The sequence below is a fragment of the Suncus etruscus genome, chromosome 5, assembly GCF_024139225.1.
Source record: "Suncus etruscus isolate mSunEtr1 chromosome 5, mSunEtr1.pri.cur, whole genome shotgun sequence".
Lineage (NCBI taxonomy): Eukaryota > Metazoa > Chordata > Mammalia > Eulipotyphla > Soricidae > Suncus > Suncus etruscus.
In genome coordinates, this window is record NC_064852.1 from 10,754,435 (window position 1) to 10,769,322 (window position 14,888).

The 14,888-nt window shown below is 36.0% G+C and overlaps 1 protein-coding gene across 1 annotated transcript; it reads left to right on the top strand.

Moving 5' to 3' along the window:
- Positions 1 to 765: 765 nt before the first annotated feature.
- Positions 766 to 10,417, top strand: LOC126009629 (olfactory receptor 50-like). The gene is made up of 2 exons (XM_049774177.1): positions 766 to 1,284; positions 9,470 to 10,417. Exons 1-2 carry the CDS (start codon positions 766 to 768, stop codon positions 10,415 to 10,417), a joined length of 1,467 nt encoding a protein of 488 aa, XP_049630134.1.
- The last annotated feature ends 4,471 nt before the right edge of the window (positions 10,418 to 14,888 follow it).

Here is a 14,888-nt window from a genome sequence, read left to right on the forward strand (position 1 = left end):
TGATACTCAAACAACATAATTATGATACCTCCAAATATAATTCAAATGCTTATTTTTAATAAAAATCATATTACTGGCCTCTTATTCAAGAACTTAAAGTAACAGACTTCTTCGCCACCTTAGCATGTTGTCATTCACAATTACAATAAAATTGAGAATGTGTTCCTGTAAACATGGATGTAACTATCTTTATAAATATGTATGTAGTTAAAAGTTGTTTTTAGAAATGTTCAAATATATATTAGGTGAAAATAGAATGTATTATAATGAAATATTCTTAAATTGGAAAGATACAGGAAAACCCATAATTATCAGATTACTTTTAGCACTTTCATTTTGATAACTTAATTATTATTACCACCAGAATACTGTCATCTTTCTTAAATAATGTGATTTTTCTCAACTGATGGCAAAATTAATAGGTTTAATACAGTATACTAAAGAATGTACAAATTGTAAGAAAATCAAGGATAATTTTGAGAATTGGGATCTAATGTATTCCCAAGATGAATAACAGATCCCATAGTGAGATAAAGTCTCAGCTCAAAACCGTTGACTACGTTTGTATATAGCACGTAAATTCTGTTTTGGATAATGATACAACCAACAATGCATGTTTTCTTAGAATTTGAAGCATTCATATGACAGATGTAAGAAAACTGATCCAACTCGTTCTTAACCATGCTTTATTGGGTGTTAGTCAATAAAATTGATCACAATTTCAAAGTTATATCTCGTTTTCTATTTCCAGTAAAAGAGAAGACAATGAAGTGGCATAATCAGAGCGGTGCATCTGAATTTATCCTCTTGGGACTTCCCATTTGGACAGAGAAGCAAGGTCTTTATTATACTCTTTTCTTGCTTATGTACCTGACTACGGTGCTGGGGAACCTGCTCATCATCTTGCTCATCAGATTGGACTCTCATCTCCATACCCCCATGTACTACTTTCTCAGTCACCTGGCATTTACCGACATCTCTTTATCTTCAGTGACAGCCCCCAAAATGCTATTTAATATGCAGACACGGGATCAATCCATATCATATGAAGGCTGTGTTTCCCAGGTGTATTTTTTCTTGTATTTTGCGTGTCTGGACAACCTCCTACTTACCTCCATGGCCTATGACAGGTATGTGGCCATCTGTCATCCCCTCTACTATATTACAATCATGAGTCAAAACTTGTGTTTTCTGTTAGTAATTGTGTCCTGTATCCTATCATCTGCGGGTGCCCTTTGCCACACACTCCTTCTAGCCCGCCTCTCTTTCTTTGGAGAAAACATTGTACCCCACTTTTTCTGTGACCTTGCTGCTCTACTTAAGCTATCCAGCTCAGATACCACATACAATGAACTTGCTATCTTCACTGAGGGAGTAGCAAGTGTTATTCTGCCATTTATATGCATCCTGATCTCTTATGGTTGTATTGGGGCCGCCATACTCAGAGTCCCCTCCATCAAGGGCATCGTCAAAGCCTTGTCCACCTGTGGCTCTCATCTCACAGTGGTTTCTCTCTACTATGGATCCATTACAGCTCTTTACTTTTTTCCCTCCTCCAATACCTCAAATGAAAAGAATGTCATTGTATCTGTACTCTATGCTGTGGTCACTCCCATGTTAAATCCTTTTATCTACAGTCTGAGGAATCAGGATATGAAAGGAGCTTTTGTAACTATACTCAGTAGAGCCAACATTTTTATGTTGAAGTGAATTTGTTTCCCTGATAAGTTACCCTTCTCTGCACTACAAGTGTAGAGTAAACATTTCTTTTCAATAATTGCTTCTTAAAAAAGAAAAAAGAAGAAGAATGAATGAATTAGTTCTCACAAGCAGTGCTTCCAGTGGGGCACCTTCCAGTGGTTCTCAACCAGTTGGACACTTCAGTGCAAGGGCCTAAGAATGTGGTAATCGTGGACACAGGAGACTCAGAATTGTTGGATCACTCCTATGATGCTGGGATTCTCAAAGGTTGCACTTAGCAATGCTTGGGGATCCATGTGGTTCTGGGAATCAAACCCTCTGTTTGATTACTGTTTGATTACTATCTATCTCCCAGTCCCACTCCCAACAATTATTTCTTAACTAATCTTCGTGCACACCCTTCAGCCTTTTTCAAGTTGGTTGGAACTTCTTTATTGTTTGTTTTATAATTTAAAATTATTTTTTTATTTCAGTAGCATGACAAATATTCATACTTGGCTTTAGGTGTACAGTTTCTTCACACCTATTCTATCCCAGTATCAAGCTCCCTGTCTTTCATCTCCAGTCTACCATTCTTAACAGGCACATTTTAAGGTTTGGTTATTGTAGTTGTTATATCATATTTTAGTGTGGTTGGTTCTATGTTTCAGCTATAGATTTAAATAACATCACTTCATTAGTCGTGTATCTTTAAGACTACTTCCTGCTCTCATCTTCCTTTCTTCCTTTAAGTTTCATTCCTCTCCTCTTCTCAATTTTATAGTCCAGTTTCCAGGCCAATCTAGAAATCCTCCCTTTCCAGTGAGTTTGTCCAATATTTGTGTGCTATGGAGTCACCTAGAATTTTTGGGTAACATTTACATATTTCTTTCATCTCCAGACTTTCTTCTTCAGATGATATCCCTTAATCTATATGCATTGAACATTTTAGTATAAATGAAGCTCTGGTTATTTTTTATTTTTGCATATTACAAAATTTATAAGTAGAGCATTTCCCCCCTCAAAATAAAAGTATGTCTTCTGGAAGCTTCACAATCTAATTTTAGTGTTTGGTTTTGTAGTACAATTTTGGGATTTATCTTTGGGTAACTTTAGTAACCTAACTTTATTTTTTTCTTTAATTTTTATTTCTTTAAATATTACTGAGTTATGTAATCAACCTATTGAGCTCTTCCTCCAGCCCTTCAACTTTGATTTTGAAAAAAAATTTTTTTTGGAAAACATCTTTATTCTATATTTTTACTACTTTATTTTATGGATTTGATTAAAATAAATCTATTCTGCGGTTATTTCTTGTGATAGAAATATAGATCTGTGCATCTCAAAATGTACAACTTGTTTTTTTGGATTAGCTGGATAGGAAAAGAAAATTCTACAAGGAATTGTTGATGGGAAGAGTCCTTTTAAAAAGGTCAGTTTACGGATTTGAGATGGGGTTCAGCTGTAGAACATCTACCTACCTTGAGTTAGGCACCTGCACCTCTCTGAAGATCCTGTGCAACCTAGTGGCATTGCCATTGAGAATTTCAGGCATGTCAACAAAAGTCAGTGATCTTCAGGGTACTGAAAATGAGTTGGATGAGTACAACAAACAGTATGAGACCCTGGATAATAAATGTGTGAACATCATAATCAAATGTGTCAGCTTCAGTCACTGCAACAGCAAATGAAATGGGAAACAAAAGTTTTTCCTTCAATATCGATTTGTTGTTAAGGATAATTTTATAAAATCAAATAAAAATAGGGTCGGAGCAGTAGCACAGCAGTAAGGTGTTTGTCTTGCATGCGTCTGACCCAGGTTGGATGAGGGTTTGATCCCCAGTATCCCATATGGTCCCCAAGTCAGGGGTGATGTCTGAGCGAAAAGCCAGGAGTGGTTAACCCCAAATGCCGCTGGGTATGACCTCAAAAATAAATTAAAAATAATGTTTTCAAGGGGTTGGAAGTGAAAAAATGGAGGCACAATAGAATATGTAACAGTTTTCAGTTACAGGAGGAAAAAAACCCCACAAAATTACTCTGGACAGTAATGTAATAAATAGAGAGAAATGTAATAAAAATATACCATAAACATACTTGAAGTTTGATGAAAGTAAGTTTAATATAATCACACACACACACAAAAAAACCCCACAACATTTCGGTGCTGGCTATGTTAATAATCTTAGCCATTCACAATGTTTATGTTCATGAAACCATCACATTTTAGTCTTAAGTTTATAATTTCTTATTCATATATAGTCAAATACTTAGCTATTCATTATATTTTGTTAAAGGCAGTTTTTCAACCAACTTTGTCTAAAGTTTTAATTAAAAACTGCAATTAGTATAAAAGCAAATACACATATAACATAAAATATATATTATATGAATGTATATTATATATGATGTGTTATATGTGATAGTAAGTGCATTTTATATATGTTTATATCATCATAAGAAATATTAAAATATATTTATATAAAACTTTAATTACTTGAACTAAGAAAATTATTGAGAAATGATTGTTTTCTAAATTACATTTTCCGATCCTATTTAATTTTAAGTGCTTTTAAAAGTTAGGATTTATTTTTGTTATTCTATTTATTGAATATGGAACCACACCCGGCTGTACCCCGAGGTTACTCCCAGCTCTGTGCTCATGGACCACACCTGGCAGGGTTTGAGAGATCATACCTGGTACTAGGGATTGAACTCAAGTGATCTGCATGCAAGAGAAGAACTTGCACTATCCTGTACTATTTCTGTGGCCCTTTTAAAATTGTATTCAATTTATTTCTCCCATTTTCATTAAAGTGTCCAATACCTATTTTTATTGCACTTATATAACATAATCATAACAGCATTAATTTTTTTGGTTTTCTTTTAACTCTCCTCCCAATTGGTGATCTCAATTCTACAATCAAACACCAAAGGGTTGTCATGCTTCAATATTGTCTATTTCCAGGCACAAAGGTCAATTCCAAATGGATTAAAGACCTTGATATCAGGCCTGAAACCATAAGGTATATTGAAAAAAAGTAGGTAAAACACTTCATGACATTTAGTCTAAAGGCATATTCAAGAAGGAAACAGCACTCTCCAAACAAGTGGAAGCAGAGATAAACAGATGAGACTATATTAAGCTGAGAAACTTCTGCACGTCAAAGGAAATAGTACCTAGGATACAAAAGTCACCCACAGAATGGGAGAAACTATTCATCCAATACCCATCAGATAAGGGGCTAATACCTAAAATATACAAGGTACTTAACAAAATCTTAACAAAAAATCATCTAACCCCATCAAAAAATGGGCAGAAGAAATAAACAGACACTTCCTCAAAGAAGAAATACAAATGGCCAAAAGACACATGAAAAAATGCTCCACATCACTAATTATCTTATAAAATACTGATAGGTAAAGGAAGAACAGTACAGAGAAGCAAATGGGCAGGCAAGACTACTCCAGTGCTGTTTTAATATTTGTCAGGGATCTTGTATTGAAGGCTTGGGAAAAAAATTGACTCAAATACCAAGTTCAACGGTAGCTCTACAAAGACTTATTCCAGGGAGCTATGGAGCCATATGCAGAATATGTGAAGAAATTGACAGACATAATTAAAGGGTAAGTTAAGAATATGGAAATTGGGCCCGGAGAGATAGCACAGCGACGTTTGCCTTGCAAGCAGCCAATCCTGGACCAAAGGTGGTTGGTTCGAATCTCAGTGTCCCATATGGTCCTCCGTACCTGCCAGGAGCTATTTCTGAGCAGACAGCCAGGAGTCACCCCTGAGCACTGCCGAGTGTGGCCCAAAAACAAAAAACAACAACAACAACAAAAAGAATATGGAAATTAAAAACCTCTACAAAAACATTAGCTTTTGACAATGCCAATGAATATTGTCAGGCTATTTTATGCCCAATTAGGGAGAGAGAATATGTCCCCTCAAAATCAGGGAACATTTTCATCGATAGTTCAGCTTCCCCACCAAGACCAAGACTAAGACTCCTCAGTTTAAGCTAATTAAAGCCTGCCACTTCAGGAATCTGCAGTTTAGATATTCCCTGTCCAGAGGACTTGACCATCCTTCCAGCTCATTGTCCTTATAAGATTAGTTCTGGCATAATAGGGCCACTACTCAAGGGGCTGTAGGAATGATGTGTGGAAGAAGCATCTGAACACTCAAACTAATAGTAATTTGCCTGGGGAGTATAGATTCTGACTACATAGGCAAAATAATAGTTCTTGTTTCAATACCCTTTAAGAAAGGTGAAAATATAGTTCAAATATTATTACTTCCTTATGTTATGCCTGGAAAATCAGAAGACATCAGGGTAGGAGGCTTCAGAAGTACTAACCTTGAGGCTTCTGCTAATGGCATTTATGCCTTTTACTGCTAAATGTAAGGAGAAAATCCAATCTAACTCTTGAAATTCAGGGCAGAAAATCTAAGGGTATGTTTGATTTGGGTGCAAAAATTTCTGTGATTTATTTAAGATTGACCCTACAAGAAAATCAGAACAGTTTGGAAGGGATAGGAAGGATCTTGCCTCCAAATTCCATTCACCAGAGCACTAGATATTTGACGTGCATAGGATCAGAAAATCAATAGGTGACATTCATGCCTAATGTAGCTCTGGTTTCTTCGAACCTATAGTGATGTGATTTGCATAGGCAATGAGGAACAGAATAACACATCCCTCGTCAAAACACCTCCCCGTATGTTAATTCAGAGGTTTTGCCTTTTTAATTTGGGCCACTGGGTTAAAGTGCCCAGAACCCATTCCCACTGAATGGAGCTCAGATGTTCTGATCTGAATCCCCTAATAGCCCAGCCACAGCACAAATCAGAGGCACTTAGAAATTTAGTCAATGGACAGTTGAGGCTGGGACACATTGAAACTCTTTTTCTAATTGAAATTCTCCAGTATTTTTTTGTTTTTGTTTTTTGGGGGGCAGCACTTAGGGGTTACTCCTAGCTCTGTGATCAGAAATCACCCCTGGGGGTGCCGGAGAGATAGCATGGAGGTAAGGCATTTGCCTTTTATGCAGAAGGTCATCGGTTCAAATCCCGGTGTCCCATATGGTCCCCCGTGCCTGCCAGGAGCAATTTCTGAGCATGGAGCCAGGACTAACCCCTGAGCACTGCCGGGTATGAACCAAAAACCACAAAAAAGAAAAAAAAAGAAAAAGAAAGAAATTCCCCTGGCAGGCACCATATGGGATGCCAGGATTTGAACCAATGTCCTTCTGCATGCATGGCAAATGCCCTTTCACTGTGCTATCTCTCCAGCTCCTGGAATTCTCCAGTATTTATTATTAAGAAACCATTGGTTAGTTGGAGACTTTTAACTGATTTAAGGTCTCTAAATTATCAGATAGTTTCTATAGACAGGATGCAGAATGGCTTACCTTCATGCGTAATCATTCCAAGAGACTGTCTTTTAATATTAATTGACTTAAAGGTCTGTCTTTATAATATTTCTATACATCAAAAGACAGAAAAGGATTTGCCTGTTCAGTTTCTTCTTTTAATAACAGGGGACTGTGCAGAGGGTTTTGTCTAGGGCATAGCAAATTCACCCACTATGTGTCATCTGTTGACACAGTTTTACATCCAGCTGGTAAAAAGTTTATCTAGATATATGTGGTGCATTACTTGGATGACATCTTGGTGTCAGCTCAGATTCACAAAATGCGATGTGTTTACGAATTTGTTGTCAGCTGCTTGAAGAGTGTTGGTTTAACAATAGCCACAGGAAAAATGCAGGCTTTTTATTAACTATGTATTAACTCTTTTTAATACATAGGCCTTGTATTGGAGCATACTTCAGTGCAACTCCAAAAGATTTCTATTTATAGAAAATTCTAAGGACTCTTAATAACTTTCAAAAATTTTTAGGTGATATAAATTGGTTCATCCCTCCCTTGGGTCTCCAAACTCAGAACTCAGCAACTTATTCTCTGAAATATCTATTAATATCATTTTGCCAAAATTTTATTTTTTGTTTATATATGTGTGCTTGGTGGTGGTGGGGCCTAGCATTTTATATATTTATATTTGTGGGGCACACAGCAATGCTCACGGGTTACTCCTGGCTCTGAGCTCAGAACTCACACCTGGCAAGCATAGTAATCTTATAGCATGCCAGAGCCTGCAATATGCAAGGAAAATGCCTTACCCAGTTTGTTATCACTCCAACCCCAGGATATTTATTTTTGCAGGTATTTAGTGGAAATATTCTTAAATGAACACTTTAAAGTCTTTTTATAAGTACCAGTTAAGTGATTCCATAGCTTTTGGATAGGAGATCGAGATATTTTAAGTTCAGTCTTCTATTAACTAGGAATGGAAATGATGCCATACCATCAGAGTTGTGATGATGGAACTGAAATTCCCTTCTTGGGTTTTCTCTGCAGTGAAAGTATGAGTATTTGTTGTGTTTTTGAATTAGTGTGAGGCAAAGAAGAAAAAGGCAGGTTACCACAGTGAGCCTCCTTAGCAGCACATTTAGGTTTGTTGTTGACTAAATTACCTCCCTCCAATATCAGGAGGCAAACAGCCTTGAAAACTAATAAGTTTCTGGTTGATATGTGGTTATTATCATTTCTCTTAGGGAAACTCTATTATTATCTGCTGTCAACAAAATACCTGTCCTCCAGAGAATCCAAGACAATGAAACAACTTTCCAATTTGTGTCTAATTTAGAGCTTGTGGCAAGGGAATTGCTACTCCATAAGGATCCTGTCCATGACTGGACAGCTCAATTCAAAACCATGGCTTCAGTTCTAAACAACCAGGTGTCAATAAAGAGCTCTTATTTTGTTTTGAATTGAAAATTCTTCCTTTGCAATGCATCCTTGAGACATTGAGAGACTGCATGCTTCATTGAATTCAGTCTTCTAGAGATGAGTGAAAAACCCTACATGTCTTATAAATGATAGTATGTATATGTGGTCAATGTCCATTACTTAAGATATGCTCTCAAATAAGATCATGTTCAGAAGTGTGCACGTGTGTGTGAAAGAGTTTTCCCAAGCTTCCATGTACATGTCCAAATTAAAAAAAAGAATGAGACAGTGGTGATGTGTTGGTGTGTGCTACTGTGTTAAAGCATTACTTTAGAACTCCTGTACCAAAGTAAAACAGATAAAATATGTAAAATGAATTAGTCTAAGTGAACTTCTTACTTTTTTTAAGTTTTAGAGGTTTGAAATGTTTCTTATTTATCTGTCAACTAGTATTTCTCTTTTCTTCCATATATTATCCCAATCTTTAATTAAAATTAAATATTCCTAAATTGGAAAGATACAGGAAAATTCATAATCTATCAGACTACTTTTAGCACTTTCATTTTGATAAGTTAATCATCACTACCTCTATTCTAACCACAACACTGTGATTTTTCTCAAAAAATTACAAAATAAATAGGTTTAACAAGTATACTAAAACATGTAGAAATTATAAGATAATCAAGAATAATTGTGAGAATTGGGACCAAATGTGTTTCCTCTCCCTGTTTAACTCCCAAGATGAATGACAAATCCCACAGTGAGATGAAGACTCAGCTCAAAACTGTTGACAAAGTTTGTATATAGCATATTAATTCTGTTTTGGAAAATGATACAACCAACATGCATGTTTTCTTAGTATTTGAAGCATTCACATGGTAGATATAAGGAAACTGATCTGACTCATTCTAAACCATTCTTTCCTTGTGTGAATCAACAAAATTGATCATACTTTCAAATTGTGTCTTGATTTTTATTTCCAGTAAAAGAGAAGATAATGAGGTGGCATAATCAGAGCAGTGCATCTGAGTTTATCCTCCTAGGACTTCCCATCTGGACAGAAAAGAGAGGTCTTTACTATACTCTTTTCCTGCTCATGTACCTGACTACAGTGCTGGGGAACCTGCTCATCATCCTGCTCATCAGGCTGGACTCTCGTCTCCACACCCCCATGTACTACTTCCTCAGTCACCTGGCACTCACTGACATCTCTTTCTCTTCGGTGACAGCCCCAAAGATGTTATTTAATATGCAGACACGGAATCAATCCATATCTTATGAGGGCTGTGTTTCCCAGGTGTATTTCTTTTTGTATTTCGGGTGTCTTGACAACCTCCTTCTTACCTCCATGGCCTATGACAGGTATGTGGCCATCTGTCATCCTCTCCATTACACCACCATCATGAGTCAGAGTTTATGTTTCCTGCTGGTACTTATTTCCTGTGTCCTATCCTCTGCTGTTGGCCTCTTGCACACCCTCCTCTTGGCCCGTCTTTCTTTCTATGATGACAATATTGTCCCCCACTTTTTCTGTGATGTTTCCGCCTTACTTAAGCTGTCCAGTTCAGATACTACAGTCAATGAACTGGCTATCTTTACAGCAGGATTTGTGATAATTTCTGTGCCATTTATATGCATTCTGTTCTCTTATTGTCGTATTGGTGCCACCATCCTGAGAGTTCCCTCTACCAAGGGAATCGTCAAAGCCTTGTCCACCTGTGGCTCTCACCTTACTGTGGTATCTCTCTACTATGGATCAATTATTGGGCTGTATTTTTTGCCCTCACCTAGTAGTAATTCCAATGAGAAAGATATCATTGTGGCTGTATTGTACACTCTGGTAACACCCATGCTAAATCCCTTCATCTATAGTCTGAGGAATCGTGATATGAAAGGGGCTTTGGGAAATGTCCTGAGTAGGACAATATTTTCAACAAAATGAGTATTGTTTCCTTAAAATTAAATATAAGACCGGCTCCATCCTGCACAAGCAACACAAATATTATTTGCTAACTAGAGTGGTGGTTTAACCATTTTTTCGGGGGGTCACATCCGGCAGTGCTCAGAGATTAGTTACTCCTGGCTTTATGCTCAGAAATCGCCCCTGACAGGCACAGGGGACCATATGGGATGCTGGGATTCGAACCACCATCCTTCTGCATGAAAGGCAAATGGCTTGCCTCCATGCTATCTCTCCGGCCCCTTAACAAATTTTTATAGGGCAATATTTGTTTTTGTCTTAGAGTCATCTTGAATGTGGTTGAACAGTCTCTGCTGATTTCTTGAGTAGTATAAGAAGTCTTAGGGGGATTATTTGACCTTAACTGTTAATTGTATATAGTTGCAACTGTATGCATGTACTTTTCATTTTATATTTTAATAAATTGTTTTACACCCATTATATTTTTATTGTCAGTACTTGTTTTTATATTTATAGACTATATAAAATTTTCTTCTATAAATTAAACTTTATTTCTTTTAAATTTAATTTAATTTAGTAAAACGTTATTTTTTTTTTTACTTTCATTGTTGCTAGTCCCTGGCATCCAATCAGAATACCACTATCTTTCCACCACTGTTCCAAAGTCTTTCATATACTCAGATTACAGTTCTACTGACCTCATCCCAGAGTTCTTTTCATTGGAAATTGTTTTATAATCCATTTATTTGATTATTTAAATCCTTCAAATGAGTGAAATCATCTGTTTGTCCTTTTCTTTCAAGTCACTTTACTTAGTATGACTTCAATTTTGCCCAACTTGCAAAGAAGTTTAATATTTAATCATTTCAATTAGCTGAGTATTCCATTGTCATATATCACTTTGTCCACTTATTTTTTGTTGGAAATTTGAGTTGTTTCTAGATTTGTGTATTATCACTAGTGTTGTTATGAATATATATATAGTACTTATATAATATAATAACCCTTCCTCACACCATATACTTAATTAATACCAGAGGCTTAATTCAAAATGGATTAAAACCTTTAGTATTAAATATGCTTTTATAAACTACATTCAAGAAAAATAGCTAGGCAGAAATCTTTGAGATTTTTGACTCCAGGAGTCTTCAATAATATGATCTCATTTGTATGAAAAAGAAAGCAGGAAGTGGTTACCAGTGCCTATCTCAGAGGGCATCTATCCATAAATTTAGTTTGAAAAAATATATACATGCCCAAGGAAAATGGTTAAATTATTTACCCCCTCTGTTATTATTGCCAATCAGAGTAGTTGTGTATATTTTAATGCTTGTTCAGTGCATAATTGTAAATATTTGGGTTCTCTTAAATGTTCCAAGTTTGAAAATATGATCTCTAGTTATGGTTATGTACATTTGCCATTAGGTTGGTTCTTTACTTGGAAAATATACTTATAATTACATCCCTATAACATTATACATACATACCTATGTTCATTTCAGTGCTTAGTACAGTACTAAGAATATGAAAGCAACCCAAATGTCCAATTACAGATGAATAGATAAAGAAGTCATGGCATTTATACACAATGAAATACTATTCACTGGTTATCAGTTTTAACTAAACTAATTTTGTGACTACATTTTGTGAACATATTTTCATTCATTTTAAATATTATAATATAATTGCTTGCTAAGTCAGGTTGAAAATAAATATTTCCTGTTTTACTTGAATGTAGTATTTAAAATTTTTGGAAAGCTTGTTTCATAAAAATAGGAATAAAATTGTACTATCTAGGGTCCTAGGGAAGAAGATCTGTAATAATATAGACAAAAGGTGCAGACTTTCATTTGTTTACATGATAAATTATAAGGAACTAATTATAAACACTATACACAAGAATAACAATTATTTCAAGTGTGTACTTGAAAGGTGTTAAGAATAGCATTAAACTTTCTCTCCAGACACATACAAGAAGTTATTACAGTACGGTAAGGGATAGCTTCATTATCTCAATCATGGTACATATTACATTATACAAATTTGTTTGTAATTTCTCATCCCTAGTAAGTTAATCTATTAATTTACTAAATTAATTAAAATGCTTTTTATTTTAACAATAACTTTGTCCACTTTTTCTGGAAATTTTTTAATTTAAACTTAAAATATACTGAGGTATTATACAAAAAAGGATATATAACAGTTTTGCTGTTGTTGTCTAATATTGTCTTTTGAAATTATTATTAGTATTTATATTCTATTATATTGTACAATGAAACTCTAATACCATTCTATTTGGATGCTGCATAACTCCTCCTCCTAACTCAGTGCTCAGGGGTCTATGCTGTAGCAGAGATCAAGCCATGTTCTCCACTATGCAAAGCAAATGCTGAGATCATTGGGTTATCTCTCTGGTTCACTGTTCTATATTTAGTGATGAAGGAGTGGAGGAAGATACTGGGCCATACAGTGCTGAAAGCTTGCTCCTGAGTCTGTGTTCAAAGATCACTGCTGACCTCACTGAGGGAAATACCATATGTAGTGCCAGGGATCAAATCAGGGTATTTGACATACGAAGCAGTCACATTAATCCTTGTTTGTCACTATCTGTCCTTTCCCCCACTGTTCTATTTTTTAAGATAATTTTGTTTTCAGCCTTTCAAAAAGAGACTAGATATTTTCTTCTTCTTTTTTTTTTAACATGAGAAGCAAAGTTTATTCACATATTTTCTGACTCAAACTACAACACATTCTAGGAAAAGCAAACGATAGAAACAATAAAGGATTCACATGGGGTTCTTTATGAGGGTTTCATGGATAGAGCTCAAAAAGGGCAAATAAATAGAACAAAGGAGCAGTGAAACAATTGTGCATCTACCATAAGAAAGAACACGTCATCTTTGTTAAAGAACAAATCTTTACAACCCACCCAAAGATTGCTTATATAAATACTAGTCTTTGTTTAATAATTTACTTCAATTGTAAATAAATCAAATGTATGCAAGATGATAATAATAGGAGGGAAAAGTTCCGATTTATGGGAAATCACCACTAAAAAGCTGGTTAAATTAATTCCTTCATTTCTAATCCACACTCTGGTTGCAAAGAATGAAATACAGTGGTCGTCCAAGTGGCAAGCTATCTTAGACAGCCAGAAAGAAGAGAATAGACTGTCCTTTCATTGAATACAATTTCTGCAACCTCACCTTGGCTCCAGACACTTGTGCCATTATTTCCATTACCGGGTACTTTAAGAACAGTTAGCAGGTATATGAAGAGAAAAGGCTAGCATATTTACATAGCCTTGGCCACAGAAGAATAAACAATTAGCATGCACTTTTATTCCCCACCACCACCACCACTGATTCCGCCAAGCCCATTCCCTTGGCTGTGGTTTTGCTGGTAGGTAGAGACAGTGGGAATCTCGTTCATCCATTCATAGCATGCACTTTTAATGTATAACACTGAGGTCATGCTAATCTTCTGTTCTATTCCTGTTTGAGTACATATTTGCAACCCTCATTGCCTAAACTAAGTTAAACTTGATTAACTCTGGGGTTATTCTGACCTTGGAGTTTTTATTAAGGGACCAATTTCACACACACACACACACACACACACACACACACACACACACACACACACTCATTTAAGATGGTAGGTAATGTAGAAAGTCTGAATTCACCCCTACCCTTGTGAGTTAGCTGAGCAACAAATAGAAGTGGAACCAATAAAAAAAAAAAACATGATATTTAAGAGTGTCAGAATATCCCACAATTGGAAGGAACTTCAATAACTTCAATTTTATTCTAAAGACCAAAGAGTTTGATTCCCAGAGCAGGCACCTCAATTCTCCAGAACGGTTTCAGAGGAAAGAGCCTCTTAAATATGTGTCATTGAAAGTCAAGCGTGTTCACACTCAGGATATATACAAGGCTGTAGACAACTGAGAAACAGTTCTAAAGGCCTTTGTGTACTTGGACTACCTACTTCAGGATACAGTGCAAAGGCAGCTGATTAGGAGCTAATACTGTGTGTCAAATCAACTATCAGAAATCAACTTCCTGGGAGCCGATATCTAAATTGATGAACATCTAGAATCCTAATGATAAGTAAGCTCTAGGGTTGGTCACCATTTTTGAGTTCTTCTGCCTCTAAAAAAGATATACACTTGTCTCCAGAGTTTTTTTTGGGGGGGACACATCTTATGGGCCTGGGAGAAAAATGTGGTACCAGGAAATAAACCTTGGCCTCCCGTATATAAAGCATGTGCATTAGCCCTTGATTATCTCCCAGGTTCTTGTGCTCATATTTCTACAGCTGCCACCAAACGACTTCTCTAAATTAACTGGCTTCAAAAAGCAAAAGGACCTCTGCTCCTGGATTCCACAGGACTATAACAAAGGAAGAAGACGAGGGATTCTTAACTAACATCAGTAAGACAGAATTCTAAAACAGCAGATAGATACACTCCTCTCTGAAAAATGCCCAT